Source organism: Zalophus californianus, chromosome 2, assembly GCF_009762305.2.
Source record: "Zalophus californianus isolate mZalCal1 chromosome 2, mZalCal1.pri.v2, whole genome shotgun sequence".
Lineage (NCBI taxonomy): Eukaryota > Metazoa > Chordata > Mammalia > Carnivora > Otariidae > Zalophus > Zalophus californianus.
In genome coordinates this window covers 167,220,777-167,238,995 of record NC_045596.1, presented here as the reverse complement: position 1 = coordinate 167,238,995, position 18,219 = coordinate 167,220,777, and the positions used below count along the sequence as shown (strand labels likewise).

The following is an 18,219-nucleotide window of genomic DNA, read 5'->3' as shown; positions in this document are numbered from 1 at the left end:
GTCTCTTTAGCATTTTTTGTAAGACATGTATAGTGATGATGAACTCGCTTAGATTTGTTTATCTGGGAAAGTCTCATCTCTTTTTCATTACTGAATGATAGCTTTATTGGATATAGTATTCTGTTCTTTTTTTTAAAGATTCATTTCATTTATTTTAGAGAGAGAGAGAGAGAGAGCATGTGCACGCACATGTGGTGGGGGAGGGGCGGCAGAAGAGGGAGAGAGAGAGAGAGAATCTCAAGCAGATTCCCCGCTGACCTCAGAGCCTGACACAGGGCTCCATCTCATGATCCTTGAGATCATGACCTGAGCTGAAATCAAGAGTTGGACGCCTAACCGACTGAGCTGCCCAGGCATCCCTGGACATTGTATTCTTGGTTAGTAGTTGTTTTTTTTCAGCACTTTGAAAATATTATACCATTTTCTCCTGCCATGCTCATGGATTGGAAGAACAATATTGTTAAAATGTCTACACTACCCAAAGCAATCTACACATTCAATGCAATCCCTATCAAAATAAAACCAGCATTTTTCACAGAGCTGGAACAAACAATCCTAAAATTTGTATACAACCAGAACTTACACTTCATATTTTCTGTGACCCTTAAACTGCAATAAACAATAGTCAAAACAATAGAAGAAATTAGAATGAATGTAATATTGCCACTTATACATATTTATAAAAGGAAGCATATTTTAAAGAAACTGATATTAATACTTTTTCATTATACTTATATGTATTTTCCTTGAGAAGTAATTTTGATCATTGGTTTTGATTTGAATGTTAACTACTTAAGCTTGGGTGACTCAAGTATTATGTTTGTCTTCCCACCCTTCACTTGAAGAATTTGTGTCAGAATTGTAATATATAGAAAATACTTGTTGACATGGAAAAAATGTATACAGAAAACCTATTTTGGGTGGTGGTGAATGTTATAGAAGTTGGGCCTCTAGGCCCTTTGAAAGCTAGAACAAATATGACTTAGTTTGCATAGGATAGCCATGAGGAATTGGGGTTTAGGCTGAGGAACGTGTTTGCAGTGATGATAGTTGGAAGTTTGTTGGCAAAGACAGGTGTACAGAAAGCAAATCCTGGAAGGAACTAGCTAGAGTAAGTACTGAAGAGATCAGAGATGTATAATTGTGGAAGTTATTTTTTATAATTGTTTGGAATGTGATATGTGAAATAAACCCTTTCTTGTGTGTCCTTAAATTACCTTAAAAAATCTACAAACTTTTTTCTAAATGTTTATGATGTGTATTTATTATTTTGTAAATGGTTGCCGATTTCTGCTTGAAGGGACAGCATACGGAGAAACCAAAGAATGTCCACACAAACATAGCCATGATGGGTTGAAAGTAATTTTTTACAGTAATTTTTATATTAATTGCTTAGGTTTAGTTTTTGTCTTTTTTTTTGTAATTATGGTAGTCTACTTATCTTTGAATTTCTCACTTCATTACCCACTCTCTTATCCACAGTAAATTTAATTATTTACATTTCTATGCAATGCTTAAGTAGCTAACAAGACTTAATTTTCTCCTTGCTCTCAGCAACTTAGAAAAAAAATGAAAAAGCCTGAAGGGAAAGAAAAGTTGAGTATTATTGCTGCATAATCTTTTCTTATGTTCCTTTTTCCCTTCTAGCTAAAGCCAATCGGTATACAGTGTAGGAAACCTTTGGATGAATGCGATTTCCCTGAATATTGCGATGGGGTTTCCTCACACTGTGTGCCTGACACTTATGCACGTGATGGACAAAGTTGTGATTCAGGTGATGCCTTCTGTTATGGAGGACAATGTCGGACACATAGCAAACAGTGTAAAGATTTGATTGGAGGAGGTAATGACCAAAACTTTCTTCTTAGTTCCTAAATTCTGATTATTCTAAGCTTTGTTATTCAATTCTATAAGGGCAAAATGTAAATATAATTTGCTAATTAGTGACGTCTTGCCCCTTGGTGTAAAAGGATATAAAATTTTCTTGATTCTGAAAAAAAAAAAAAAACCTTAATTTATATGGAATTCTTGTTTGCAAAGGAAGAAACCTCAAGTGGAAATGCAGCTTCTCAGATTATATGGAATTGGTGGTGGTGGGGTTTAGTTCAGGCTTAAATGAAACAAGGTTTTTACTAGAACAAAGCAGAACTAATAACTAATTGTGTGTATTTCAAGTGTGGGTCTATTTGAAGGGGCTTGCTCATGAGTGAGTGCTTCAATTTATGACCTGTCCAGTTCACTTTGATAGTTTCCTATAAATGTGTAGATCATTAGCTTCATTGAAATATACAATTTCCTGAACATACACAGTTCATGTTCTTTGAGAGAGTAAAATATTTTATTCTCAGTCCTCCTTTTAGGCCTTTCTTAGCCAGATCATAGGTATTGTGTACCTACCTAAGTATTATGTAAATCTATATGAATGACAGGAATTTAAGGAGGAGATGAGGTAGAGGTTTTGGTGATATTATAATTTTGTTCTGCTTTTCTGTAGGAATCATAGTTGTGTTATCTGGCAAGACAATGGTGACATTAGTATTTAAAACGTAATTGAGATGCAAACAAACAAATGGCCAGTAAAATTAGGAGAAACAGAAAATTACTTCAAATCCATGATTCAGTGTTTCCCTAAGTAAAATCAGGAAACTAAATTTCAGTTCTAGTTAGATAAATTTAGATCCATATAGTGGGATGTCAACTACATATCCCCCAAGTTATTTATCTTGTTTATTGTTTCTTTAGTATTAGCAGTGATTTTGAGTGATTTAAAGATCTCTGTGAGAACTACAGATATTTAAGTACAATAGTCTTCTCCCAAAGTATTACAAATTTCTTGGAGATAAGTATAATATCTAAAGCATCTTGATTTTGAAGAAATATCTCTCCAATCCTAGTGATTACTTGTGTAAATGCATTTAGGACATGATAAGTCTGGGCCTGACTATCAATTAGGTTTTGTATTTATTTTTGAAAAGCAATCACATTTTGTGAGCCTCCTGCAGAGCTTGGGGGCAAAAGGAAATTGAAAATTTTGGAGCTGAAAAATTTTCTTCAACCATAACTGTATTTCAATCCAAATTAACTAAAATTCTTTGACTAGGTCATCTGTGATCTGCCATGGACACTGGTTAACCAGAATGGTCTTGAGTAGGGCTTAATAGAATTTTTTTTTTAAGATTTTATTTATTTATTTGACAGAGAGAGACACAGCAAGAGGGAATACAAGCAGTGGGAGTGGGAGAGGGAGAAGCAGGCTTCCCAAGGAGCAGGGAGCCCGATGCAGAGCTCAATCCCAGGACCCTGGGATCCTGACCTGAGCCGAAGGCAGACACTGAACGACTGAGCCACCCAGGCGTCCTGGGCTTCATAGAATTCTGAAAGCATTAGCTTTCCAAGATAAGAATGATATATGATTTACAGGCAACAGCCAATAAAATCTTACTCACAGACCTAACACAAATCATTATGTGCCACTAAATTTTTAGTTTCTGGCCAAAATATGCTTATGAGGTAAAATGTGTGTCCTTTTCTAAATTCCTTAGCAAATTTTGTTTTTGTAGAAGTCTAGCTCCTATGGTATGCTTTTCAGTGTTATTTTTGCATATGCAGAAACTTAATATTTAGGTATAATATAAAATGTTAAAGTTTTAGCATCATTTAGTTTGTGGTGATGTTTATCCTCTAAAAGGTAGGAGGTCTCATTAGTTGTAAAGTCACATACATTATTAGGAGTATTTGTCACCAAATTAAGTTGTGTAGCACCTAAAGGAATGTGCATACAAACCCAACAGTCACATCAGGTTTTCTCAGGGTCAACATTATTGATATTTTAGGCCAGATAATTCTTTGTTGTGAGAGGTGGGAATTGTGTATTGTAGTACATTCTGTGCATTGTAGTACATTCAGCAGTATTCATGGCCTTTGCTTACTAGACACAATGCCAGCAGACATTTTTGGTTTTTACAACTGGGGCAGGACTGTTACTGGCTTCTAGAAGGTAAAAGTCAGGGATGCTACTAAACATTCTACAATACACAGAACAGTTCCTACAACAGAGTTACCTGGCCCAAAACAAGGGGCCATCTTATTAATTGCTTTCTGGCTGTTTTATAGTTTCATTGGGAGAAAATATTTATGAATCATGTATCTGATAAGAAATTAATATCCAGAATATATGGAAAACTCCAAAAACTCAACAACAAGAAATAAATAGTCCACTTCAAAAACGGGCAAAGAACTTGAATAGACATTTCTCCAAATAAGATAAAGAAGCTCACCTTTACTAATCATTAGGGAAATGTAAATCAAAACCGCAGTTTCACACTCATTAGGATGGCTACAAAACAACAACAACAACAACAACACAAAATTCCAACAAGGATGGGTGAGTGTATAGAGAAATCAGAACGCTTGCGCACTATTGGTGGGATGTAAAATGATACAAGCTGCTGTGAAAAATAGATGATTGTTCCTCTAAAATTAGAAATAGAATTACTATATGATCCAGCATTCCTACTTCTGAGACTATAACCAAAAGAATTGAAAGCAGTGTCTAGAAGAGATATTTGTACACCCATGTTCATAGCAGCATTATTGGGAATAGCTAAAATTTGGAAGCAACACAAGTGTCCATCAATAGATGTATGGAAAAAGAAAAATGTGGTATATACAAACAAACAATGGAATTTTATTCTACAGTAAAAAGGATAGAAATTTTGCAATAGTCTACACATGGATGAATCTTGAGGACAATTTTGCTAAGTGGAATAGCCAGTCACAAAAACACAAATACTCTATGAGGTACCTAAGTCAAAAATCATAGATGTAGAAAGTATAATGGTATTTGCCAGGGACCTGGGAAGAGGAGGAATGGACAGTTATTGTTTAATAAGTATAGAGTTTCTGTTTTACAAGATGAAAAGTTATGAATGGATGGTAGTGACAGCTATACAACATGAATGCATTTAATACCACTAACCTTTACACTTAAAAATGGTTAAGATGGTAAACTCTATTTTGTATTTTAACACAATAAAATTTGTGGAAAGACAAAAAAACCCAATTCATTTGATATGTAGACACTGTCTGTCTTTAATATTATTTAAAGTAATTCAGCTAAAAAGCTTTTTAAAAAAGATTTATTTATTTGAGGGAGAGAGGGAGGGAGAGCATGAGCAGAGGGAAGGGCAGAAGGAGAGGGACAAGCAGACTCCCTGCTGAGCAGGGACCCCCCCCCCCACGGAGCTCGATACCAGAACCCTGAGATCATGACCTGAGCCGAAGTCAGACGCAGCCTAGTGAGCCACCTAGGCACCCCAGGTAAAAGTTTTTTAAAGCTTTGTTTCAGTATTTCCTTACTCTGAAGCCCATTAGCTCTTTTAATATCATGTTTTATGTGTTTATATGTAAATCTTTAATTTCTTAAAGCTTGGCAACTATCTTTCTCCATCTTCTGTTCTTTCTTGAGTGTCTGAAATAGACCTGGTATATAATAAATATATGTGGATTTTTTATTAAAAGGGAGGCACAAAAAGGAGGGATGTCTTATGCCACCATAATGCTGGCAATACTATCTTTAGCATTTTGTGGAAGGGAGGTCTAGTGGTCATGAACTCATTTAGCTTTTGTTTGTCTGGAACGATTTTATCTCCCTTTAATTTTTGAAGGGCAGTTTTGCCTGATACAGTATTCTTTGTTGGCAGCTTTTTCTGTCAGTGCTTTGACTATCATACCACTGCCTTCTGGACTATAAGGTTTCTGCTGAAAAATTCCCTCATAGCCTTATGGGGGTTCCTTGGTATGTGAGAACTCATTTTTCTGTCAAATTCTGTCTTTGTCTTTGAATTTTGACAATTTTATTATAATGTGTCTTGTTATGGATTTCTTTGGGCCCACCTTATTTGAGGTTCTTTGGATGTTCTCGATCTGGATATCCATTTCCTTCTTCCAACTTGAGAAGTTAACCATTATTTCTTTAAATATGTTTCCTGATCCTTTCCTTCTCTATTCTTTTTCTGGAACTCTCATAATGCATATATTAGTCTCATTGATGGTGCCCTATAAGTCCCTTAAGTTACTCTTTCTCATTCTCTTATCTTGTTTGCTGTTCTTAATAATTTCCAGTGACCTCTTTTTGAGTTCACTGATCATTCTTTTTACTTGATTTAGTCTGTTATTGAACCCCTCTAGCACATTTTTCAGTTGTTAGTGTATTGTCGGCTTCATGATTTCTGTTTGGTACTTCGGGCTCTGGATGAATGGATCAAGTCTTTGCCTCCCAAGGGGAAAGCTGAGAGCTGGAATTATTTATCCACTCACTTGGTATTGAGCAGAGGTAGTACTATTGATAACTACTAGCTCAAGCTGCCACCCCTATAGTCCCTGGACATCCAGACATTTCAGACCCATCAGAGCTCCCAGAACTGGCAATACAGATTCCAGGTCTTTGGGCAGCCCCCTTGAAAATGTACACATGTTGGACCTCCAAACAAATCCTTCTCTGCTGGGTGAAGCAGCGAGCTAGATGATCTCTTCCTGCTTGTAAGACACTGCACTGTGGTAAGGTTGCTGATGAGAGGGTGTCTTGAATCTCCCTACTGGCTTTGGTGAGTCTGGTTTTGCATTCTCCCAGAGTAAAAGAGCCTTTCATTTAATTTAGGGTTCATCACAAAGAAAATTAATCCATGAATTGAAGCTGAACCAGCGAATTTGTGAATGGAAAGGAGAGTCCAGGGCTTCCTACGCTGCCATGTTGCTGATATCTTTTTCTCTCTGAAATATCTTTTCCCTCCAATATTATTAGGATAAAATTGATATATGATACTGTATAAGTTTAAGGCATGCAACATGTTGATTTGATACATTCAGATATTGCAAAATGATTATCATATAGCATTGGTTAACACCTCCATCCTGCCATATAATTACCCTTTCCTTTTTGTCATGAGAATTTTGAAGATTTACTTTCTCAGCAACTTTCAAGTATATAATATGGTATTTATTAGCTATAACCAACATGTTGTACATTAGATCTCCAGAGTGTATTAATATTATAACTGGAAGTTTGTACCCTTGACTAATATTTCCCTATTTCTACTATGCAAAACCCCAAACTGCTCCTTGTTTCTCTGTTTGGCTTTTTTAGATTCCACGTATAAGTGATATCATATAGGATTTGTTTTTCTCTGATATATTTCATTTAGTGTAATGCCTTTAAAGTTTATCCAGATTGTCTCAAATGGCAGGAATTTCTGCTTTTCATGGTTGAATAATATAGATATATCACATTTTCTTTTACATTCATTCCTTAATGGACCCTTGTTTAGTGGAAATTGATTGTTTACATATTTTGGCTATTGTGAATAAGGCTACAATGTACACATAGGAGTGGACATACCTTTTTGAGATCATGATTTCAAATCCTTTGGATAAATACCCGGAAGTGGAATTGCTGGATCATATGATAGTCTATTTTTAAGATTTTGAGGAACTTCCATACTGTTTTCAGTAGTGGCTGAACCAATTTATGTTCCCAGCAGTATACAAGGGTTCCTTTCTCTCTGAATCCTTGCCAACATTTGTTATTTTTATCTTTTCTATAATAACAAACATAACAGGTGTGAGGTGATATCTCACTGTGGTTTTGATTGGCAGTTACCTGATGATCAGTGATGTTTCATGTACCTGTTGGCCATTTGTATGTCTTCTTTGCAAAATGTCTATTCAGGTCCTTTGCCCATTTTCTAATCAATTTATTTGATTTTTCTTTTTTTGGGGGGGTACTGAGTTGTATGGGTTCTTTATATGTTTTGGATATTAATGCCTTAAAAGATATATGATTTGCAAATATTTTATTTCCTCTTTTAGGTTGTCTTTTCATTTTATTGATTGTTTCTTTTGCTGTGAAACAGCTTTTTAAAAAAGTTTGATGTAGTTCCACATATTTATTTTTGCTTTTGTTGCTTATGGTTTTGATGTCATATCCAGGAAATCCCTGCCAAGGCCAATGTTAAGGAGTGCTTTTCCTGTGTTTTCTTCTAGGAGTTTTATTGTTTCAGGTCTTATGTTTAAGTCTTTAATCTATCTTGAGTTCATTTCTATGAGAGGTATAAGGTAGAGGTTTAATTTCATTCTTCTGCATGTGGTTATATAGCTTTTGAAGAGACTTTCTTTTCTACATTGAGTTTCTTGGCACCCTTGTCAAATATTAGTGGACTGTATCTGTGTGGTTTATTTCTGGGCTCTTGATTCTGTTCCATTGGTCTCTCCATTTTTATGCCAGGACTATACTGTTTTGATCACTATAGCTTTGTAGTATAGTTTGAAATCTAGGAAGTGTGTTGTCACTAGTTTTGTTCTTTCTCAGGATTGCTTTGACTATTTGGGGTCTTTAACATTCCATAAGTTTTCCTACATTATGCTTCTATTTTTATTTAGGACTTGACTTCTCTTTTGATAACTTCTTTGAACCATTGGTTATTCAGGGGTATATTGTTTAATCTGCACATATATTTTTTTTAGTTTTCCAGTTTTACTTCTGTTATTGATTTCTAGTTTTAACCATTGTGGTCAGAAAAGACTGATAGTCTTCTTAAAATTTCTAGGCTTTGTTTTGTGACCCAACATGTACTCTGTACTGGATAATGTGCCATGTGCATTTGAGAATAATGTGAATTCAACTGTGGTTCAATAGAATATTCTGATTATGTCTGTTAGTTCCCTTTGGAAGAATGTATGATTCAAGTCCAACATTTCCTTGTTGATTTTCTGTCTGGATAATCTATCAATTGTTGATAGTGGTTATTGACTTCTACTATTACTGTATTGTTGTCTTTTTCTCCCTTTAGAGCTGTTAGTATTTGCTTAATATATTTAGGTGCTCTGTTGTTGGGTGCATATATATTTGATTGTTATATCTTCTTGAAGAATTGATCTTAAATTACATCACTATCTTAGTCTCTTGTTACTGTTTTTTGGCTTAAAGTCTATTTTGCCTGATATAAATATAGCTACCTCTGCTCTCTTTTGGTTACCCCTCTCATGAAATATATGTTACTATCCTTTCACTTTGAGCCTCTGTGTGACCTTAAAGCTCAAGTGAGTCTCTTGTAGGCAGTGTAGTTGGGTCTGGTTTTATTGTCCATTAAACCATTCTATGCTTTTTGATTTGAGAAGTCAATACATTAATGTTTAGAGAATTATTGATAAATTCCATTGATGTGTGGGGCCTGAAGTATTTTTACATGGAAGCATTTTATGGAAGTAGCTCACCTTTTCCCTCTCTGTCTCAGATATTAAATCACAGGTGACTAAGTTGATGCTTCCTTTTTTTTTAATAAAGATTTTACTTATTTATTTTAGAGAGTAGAGAGAGTGAGGGGAGGGGCAGAGGGAGAGGGAAGGAGAGTATCTCAAGCAGACTCCCCACTGAATGTAGAGCATGATATGGGGCTAGAGCCCAGAACCCTGAGATCATGACCTGAGTCAAAATCAACAGTCAGTTACTCAAGTGACTGAGCCACCCAGGTACCCCAGGGATGCTTCCTTTTGATTGTATTTACTCTGTACTTCAACTGCTGCAACCCCCTATGTGGACATATTTAGGAGTAGATGCTTTTAATACTCTTGAACATTGGGCTTAATGTCACTAAGTGTCACCAAGTGCAGGATACTGGGTCTCCTCACCCATAAACAGAAACATAAATACCTGACTACCTTCATTACAGTCCTGCCATGGGAATAAAATGTGGTGGGAAGCACAGTCAGTTATAAAATACAAAGAATTAACAACTAAGGCAAACAATTACATAAAAATCACAAAATAAATATATTTACCCTAGAGATTCTTGCAGCCACATAAACAAAACAGACACAAACAAAAAACCAAAACAGACAAACAAACAAGAAAAACCCAGTTATTGACTTTTACTTGGCCCTACCAGGTGAAAAATGCGTTTTCTCGATGCCTCTACCTTATCAGAATCTCTGCAAACAGCATTCTCACAGCAGGTCATTGCATTTCCTGATGTGACCACCTCTTGGCATTGTTCAAGAACGTGCACCCACTGGCTTCTGGAAAGAGCAGAGTCAGGGTCATGTTCCAGAATGTCCCAAACTTAACTTTCAATAACTGTCTTCTTTCATGCTTGTGGGTCTTGCAGTGATATCAGTTCAAAGCCTGCAAAATAGAGGCAAGAGTAGGAAGGTTGATACCCAAAAGGCCTGAATCTTTTAGGGCCACAGGAGAGTTACGTAATGGAACCATAGCAGACATAGTCTTGGGAAGAAAAGAAAATTTAGGTCAGGAGTGGGATGGCCAGAGCAGTGGGCTTTGATAGTCAAGAGAACAATGCAGAAATATTTGCCATCCTAAGTCCCAGAAGTTGAGCTGAAAAAGGCTACAAAGAAGATGTGGGGTTTTTCAGAGTGGTGGGAGATCCCAGGAGCAATCTTGGAGATAACCTGCATTTTGCTGCTTTCACTTTTCCTCCAGTGTGTGGAAGAAGATGGAGCAGGTTACTGACCTAGCTCCCCAAGCCACTCAAAGGAACTAAGGGCTGATTGGAAAGAGCTGTTCCAATGGCAGTAAAGCAGTGTTATATGACAATGATCCGTCCCTATCTAAAATGTAGTATTTTGTTTATCATGAATTTTTCTTGCCATTAATTTTGATTTTTAAAAATATTGAGTTAAGATATTATTTGATTATTGAATTTTTGCTTCTCTACCCTCTTAAATTTTGCACCATTTTAATCCTGGCCCTTGGATAGAATTTGGGGGAATCGAGAAGTTCAAATTAGATTTAATCAAATCAAATCAAATCAAATCAGTAATTTGGGACAAAACAAAAAGAAGCTAATTACTTACTGATTAGTTCAAGAGTAGGCTTTTCAAAAGACAGTTGGATTCTGCTCACAAATCTATTTTGACTTGTTTTGTGGCATCTTTTATATGTATGGATTGTGTCAAGAGAGAGAATGAAGTTTATTGATCATGTCCTCCAACTATGAAAATCTGAAATTGCTGAAAGGAGCTCCTTTGCCAGTTAATAGTGGTGACAACAAAAGATCTCAGGTTTTATTACATGTGATTAACGTGATCAACACAAGGCACCTCCAATCACCAAGTCATAGGGATAGGACAGCTATTATTACATTTGAATTTTTTATGATTTTAAAATTAGACATAACTAAACATATAAAAGGGTGAAGTAGATGAACATTGGTGTCCTTCCTGATTTTAAAATTAAATAGCTCTTTTTTTATTGAAGTGTAGTTGACACACAATGTTACATTAGTTTCAGGTGTATAACATCGTGATTCAACAACTCTATGCATTTTGCTATGCTCACCACAAGTGTAGCTACCATCTGTCACCATACAACGCTATTACAATATCAACTGTATTCCCTATGCTGTACCTTTTATCCCCATGATTATTCATTCCATAACCGGAAGTCTGTATCTCCCATTACCCTTCAGTCATTTGCCCATCTTCCCCCCACACCCACTGGCAACCATCAGTTTGTTCTCTGTATTTATGGGTCTGTTTCTGCTTTTTGTTTGTTTGTTAATATGTTTTGTTTCTTAGATTCCCCATATAAGTGAAATCATATGATAGTTTCTTTGTCTGACTTATTTCACTTAGCATAATACCCTTTGGTCCATAAATGTTGTCACCAATGTCAAGATCTCATTATTTTTTTATGGCTCAGGAATATTCCATTACACACACACACACACACACACACACACACACACACACACACACACACACTATATCTTCTTTACTTGTTCATCTATTGATGGACACTTGGGTTGCTTCCATATTTTGGCTACTGTAAATAATGCTGCAGTAAATATAGGGGTGCATATACCTTTTCAAATTTTTTTTGTCTGTTTGTTCTCTTTGGGTAAATATGCAGCAGTGGAATTACTGGATTATATGATATTTCTATTTTTAATTTTTCAGGGAACCTCCATACTGTTTTCAACTATACCAATTTACATTCCCACCAATGGTGCACAAGTGTTCCTTTTTCTCTATATCCTTTCCAACACTTATTTTTTGTTTTCTTTTTGATTCTAGCCATTCTGAGAGGTGTAAGGTGATGTCTCCATTTTGGTTTTTATTTGCATTTTCAGGATGATTAGTGATCAGTATCTTTTCAGATGTCTGTTAGCCATCTGCATGTCTTCTTTGGAAAATGTCTATCTAGGTCCTCTGTTCATTTTTTAATTGTATTGTTTGGTTTTTTGGACTTGAGTTGTATAAGTTCTTTCCATAATTTGGATACTAAGCCCTTATTGGGTATATCATTTGCAAATACCTATTCCTATTTAGTAGGTTGCCTTTTTGCTTTGGTGATGGTTTCCTTTGCTATGCAAATCTTTTTATTCTGGTGTAATCCTAATAGTTTATTTTTGCTTTTGTTTCCCTTGCCTGGAGAGACATATCTAGAAAAATGTTGCTATGATCAATGTCAAAGAAATTTTTGCCTAAGTTTTCTTGTAGGAGTTTTATGAATTTGTGCCTTATAGTTAGGTCTTTAATGCATTTTGAATTTATTTTTGTGTATGGTGTGAGAAGATGGTCCATTTTTATTCTTTTTCATGTAGCTGTCCAGTTTTTCCACACTATTGAAGACACTGTCTTTTCCCCAGTGTATATTCTTGCCTCCTTTGTCATAGATTAACTGTCAACATAAGTGTGGGTTTATTTCTGGTCTTTCTATTTTGTTCTATTGAGCTATGTGTTTACTTTTGTTCCAGTACCATGTGTTTTGATTATGACAGCTTTGCTGAATATCTTGAAATCTGGGATTGTGATACCTCCAGCTTTGTTTTTCTTTCTCAACATTGCTTTGGCTATTTGAGGTCTCTCATGGTTCCATAAAAATTTTAATATTATTTGTTCTAGTTCTGTGAAAAATGCTGTTGGTATTTTGATAGGGATTGCATTGAATCTGTTGATTGCTTTGGGTAGTATGAACATTTTAATAATATTCATTCTTCCAGTCCATGAGCATGGAATATCTTTCCATTAATTTGTGTTGTTTTCAACTTCTTCAATCAATGTTTTATAGTTTTCAGAGTATAGGTCTTTCATTTTCTTAGTTAAGTTTATTCCTAGGTATTTTATTATTTCTGGTGCAATTGTAAATGGAGTTGTTTTCTTTATTTATCTTTCTGCTACTTCATTATTAATGTACACAAATGCAACCAAATTTTGTGTATTAATTTTGTATCATGCAACTTTACTGATTCATTTATTACTTCTAATAGTTTTTTTGGTGGAATCTTTAGGGTTTTCTATATGCAGTATCATGTCTTCTGCAAATAGAGACTTACTTATTCCTTACAAATTTGAATACCTTTAATATCTTTTCTTGCCTAATTGCTGTGGCTAGAATTTCTAGTAATATGTTGAATAAAAGTGGTGAGAGTGGGACATTCTTGTCTTATTCCAGATCTTAGAGGAAAAGTTGCTCAGTTTTTCACCATTGGGTATGATGTTATCTGTGGGTTTTTCATATATGACCTTTATTGTGTTGAGGTATATTCCCTCTAAACCCACTTTGTGGAGGGTTTTTATCATGAATGGATGTTGTACTTTGTAAAAATGCTTTTTCTTCATCTAATGAGATGATCATATGATTTTTATCTCTTGTTTTGTTAATGTGGTGTATCATATTGATTGATTTGTAAATATTGAACCATCACTGCATCCCCAGAATAAATCCCACTTGATCATGATGAATGATCCTTTTCATATATTGTTGGATGTGATTTGCTGATATTTTATTGAGGATTTTGCATGTATGTCCCTCAGAGATATTGACCTATAGTTTTCCTTTTTGTCGTGTGTTTATGTGGTTTTGGTATCAAGGTGATGCTGGCTGCAGTAGAATGTATTTGAAGATTTCCTTCTATTTTTTGGAAGTTTGAGAAGAATAGGTATTAACTCTTCCTTAAATGTTTGGTAAAATTCACCTGTGAATCTTTTTGGTCCTGGACTTTTATGCTTTTGTAGTTGTTTGATTACTGATTCAATTTCATGTGTGTTCAGATTTTCTATTTCTTCTTGATTCAGTTTTGATGGATTTTATGTTTCTAGGAATTTATGTGTTTTTTCTAGGTTGTCCAATTCATTGGCATATAATTTTTTGTAGTAGTTTCTTATAATTCTTTGTATTTCTGTGGTGTGAGTTTTTACTTCTCTTTCAATTCTGATTTTATTTATTTGAGTCCTCTCTCTTTTTTTCTTGAGGAGTATGGCTAAAGGTTTATCAATTTTGTTTATTGTTTCAAAGAACTAACCAGCTCTTTATTTCATTGGTCTTTTCTATCTTTTTAAATTCTTTTTTCATTTATTTCTACTCTGATCTTTATTCTTTCCTTCCTTCAAATAACCTTGGTCTTTGTTTGTTCTTGCAAGTTGAAGTGGGTGCAAACTGGGGAGTTCCAGGGCTTTCTCCACAGAGGGCATACTGGCAGGTTAGCTGACGCTGAGGTTGGTGCAGGCCATGTTGTCCTAGGGCACTCCATGCAGATGGTACCCTGGCAGGGTAGCTGGAGCAGGGCAGGGTAAGGGCTAGGCATCCCAGGGCACTCTGTGCAGGCGTTGCTCTTATGGGGTGGCTGGAGCTGAAGCAGATGTGAGCTGGGAGGTCCCAGGGCATTCTGAGCTGGGGGTTTCTGGGCAAGCCATCTGTAGCGAAGGTGGCATGGGCCTGGTGTGTTCTCCAGGTGCTTAGCACCTGTGTCACTTTGGCAAGATGGCTGGAGCTGTAGTGAGCACTGACCAGGGGTGTCCTGGTGCACGGTGTTTGGGCCACCTTGGTGGGATTGTTGAGGATGATGTGGCCTAGGGTCATGGGGCTCACTGAGGTGGTAAGCCAACTAGGGAACTTAGGTCACTCTCCTGTCCATGCTATCAAGGTGGAAAGGGGATGCAAATTGTGGTGCTTGCCAACCCCACAAACCCAAATAGAGTTCCAGGAGCTTCCCTGCCATGAGGCAGGATTCTGAGACTAATTCCTTTATATTCTAGTTGCTCTTTTAAACCACAGCTTTTTTTCTGTGCCCATGCTGTCCAGGGCTTGTATGAGCTAGGGAATCAGGGCTCACTGAGGCAGCTGACTACCTGTGGCATCAGGACCCTGCTCTTGGCTATGCTATCAAGGTGGAGGGGATATGTAAATTGTCATACTCACCAGTCCCTCTGACCTATAGAGTACCAGCAGCTCTCCCAGCATTTGGCGGAGTTCTAGGGCTGGATCTCTTAAATTCTAGTTGCTCTTTTAAACTGTAGCTTTCTTTCCCTATGATTCAGGGCAGATGAATCTGCTCATGGTCCCTCAGTCCTATCCCTCACCACTGTAACATCAGGGATGGGGGTTTCCTTTGTTACCATGTTTTCATCGCTGTTGCAGTTCTCTTTGTGGTCTTTCTGTCTTTCATTGTACAGAAGCCATTCAGTCAGTACTCAGTTCTTCAGGAGGAATTTATAAATAGGTATAGATTTGGTATGAGCATGGAAGGAAGTGAGTTCAGGGTCTTCCTAAGTGGCCATCTGGGACTGGAACCATTCAAAATTTTTATTTTAGTGATTGTTAGGATAGGAGGGAACAGAAATGAGGACTTTAATATGAACAAAGAGTTAAGAAATATGCTCTTTGGGCTTCTTATCTGTATTGCATTATACATACTCTTTCTCTCCTGGTTTGTTTAGGCTAACAAGCTACATTTTCACATTGGGTAGGAAACTAAAGCAGAAAATAAACAATTTACAGGACAGAGGGCTATGTTTGCTTATATTTCTAATAATATAATGCCATTTGAATAACGTTGCTGTTTATTTTCTGTTTGGTAGAGAACAAAGTCTACCAGGCTTAAAATGAGGAGCTCTCTTTTTAATGCTAGATCTACCTCAGCAATTTTTTTAAGTCTAACATGGTTAATTTAATTAGTAGCATAATAATTTAATTAATACATACATTTCACCTTATATTTCTCATATCTTAAAAGGCAGAAAAAAGTCAAATACATAAAAATATTCAATGCTCTGTGAACAAACAAGGTGTAAGCCATGCCATATTATCTAATTCTAAACCTGGTACAATCATTTTTTTAAAAAATTATTTATTTATTTATTTATTTATTTATTTATTTATTTATTTATTATATTCAGTTAGCCACCATATAGTACATCATTATTCTGATGTTCCTACCTCGGTACATAAGAAAGCTCTTCCCCCTAGCTGCTCTCAGGATAGCTTCCTTGGCTCTAAGATTTGCAAGTTTTACTATTATATGCAAGGGTGTTCTATTTTTATTGATCTTGGGAGGGGTCCTCTCTGCCTCTTGGACATAAATGCTTGTTTCCTTCCCCAGATTAGGGAAGTTCTCAGCTATGATTTGCTCAAACATACCTTCTACTCCTCTCTCTCTCTCTCCATCCCCTCAGGGATCCCAGTAATTCTGACGTTGGAACATTTCATGGCATCATTGATCTCTCTAGGTCTGTTCTCATGGGCTTCTAGCTGCCTATCCCTATCCTCCTTGGCTTCCTTCATTTCTATCAGTTTTTCTTCTATATCACTAATTCATTCTTCTGCCTCATTTACCCTGGATGTTAGAGTATCCAGTTTAGACCACATCTCATTCATAGCATTTTTTTTAGTTCGGCCTGATTAGATCTCATTTATGCCCTTAGAGATTCTATATTATCACTAATGCTTTTCTCAAGCCTAGCTATTGACTTCATAATTGTTACCCTGAAGTCTATCTCTGACATTTCGCTTATATCCATAGCCATTAGATCTGTGGCAGAGGCCATTGTCTCTGGTTCTTTTCTTTGTTGGAAGTTCCTCCTCCTTAGTCATTCTGTTGAGGGATGGTTGAGGAAGTGTACAGAGTCCAAATTATCAAGCATGACCCAAGCAAGATCCACCCTAGGAAAATGTGGAGCGGTCAGAAGCCACCACCAAAAAAACAAAGCTGAAATGAAACACAAGAATAAAACTTAAAAATTAAAAAAAAACATTAAAAATTTTTAAAAAACATTAAAAAAAAAAAATTAAAAAAGAAAAAAGTAGAGGCAAGGGGAAGGGGGGCTATAATCTCAGTGTGGACAAAGTAGGGTGTTTCAGTTGTTCCTGGGTGTATTTTGTTCTGTTTGTTAGAGAACACTACTTCCCAAAATTACAGGGAAAGTAAAAGTTGTATATATATAAAGGTGAAATTGAATAGGGAAAAAAGGACTACAATGAAGCATATACCTATAAAAAATTAGGTGTGAAAAAGTACAAGTTAAAAAGCTACTATGCAATATAAACTGATGTATTAAACATCTAGTTGAAATGAGAAAAAAGGTAAAAAAATCAGAATAAGCTTAAGAGAAAAAATAAAAAGAAAAAGAGACTTGTATCTGAAAAATAAACAAGCCCTGAAGCAACGACTGGAGCTCAATATACTATTTTCCCTGGTGTTGGGATTTTACGGTTTTATAGGGACTTTAGGGTTGTCGTTCTCTTGTTCTTCCAGCCTGCCTTCTGGGGAAGGGCCTGTTGCTGTTTCTCAGGCACCCCTGCTTGGGCGGAGTTGCCCTGCCCCCTGCCTGTCAGGAGGGTGGGAACAGTGGAAATTGGATTTTTTTTTTTTTAAAGATTTTTATTTATTTGCGAGAGAGAATGAAAGATAGCACGAGAGGGAAGAGGGTCAGAAGGAGAAGCAAACTCCCTGCTCAGCAGGGAGCCCGATGTGGGACTCGATCCTGGGACTCCAGGATCATGACCTGAGCCGAAGGCAGTCGCTTAACCAACCGAGCCACCCAGGCGCCCCGGAAATTTGAGCTTTTGTTCTCTGGCGGCTTTCCGTGCCTCCTCGAGGGTCAGAGCAAAAATGGTCGCACCCAAACCTCTGGCCCAAAGCAGAGAAATTGCAGTCGGCTCTCTTCACTGTACCCTCCAGAACTAACAGTCTCCGTTTTTGTGTGTGACCACAGTGACTCTCCCAGAGATCTTCCCAGGGGCCCAGAAGTGCCCCTGCCCTTTGTGCTTCTAAAACCACGAGTCCCGAGCACCCACAGCTCCTGGATCCTGTCTGGGCACTGCTCTAGAGCCCTTTCCTGCCCGCTACCACTCTGTGAGTTTTTGCCAGGTCCCTGGTGCAGGATGCTTTTGCGATCCGGTGTTACATCACTTTCCAGGAGCCAGTT

At 36.7% G+C, this 18,219-nt stretch overlaps 1 protein-coding gene across 1 annotated transcript in view; it reads left to right on the top strand.

Moving 5' to 3' along the window:
* LOC113925407 (disintegrin and metalloproteinase domain-containing protein 5-like) overlaps positions 1–18,219 on the top strand; it is a 137,063-nt gene that overhangs the window by 92,454 nt on the left and 26,390 nt on the right. Inside the window, exon 14 of the mRNA XM_027600066.1 lies at positions 1,648–1,843. Coding sequence (XP_027455867.1) covers positions 1,648–1,843 — 196 coding nt within the window. The remainder of the gene's footprint in view (positions 1–1,647; positions 1,844–18,219) is intronic.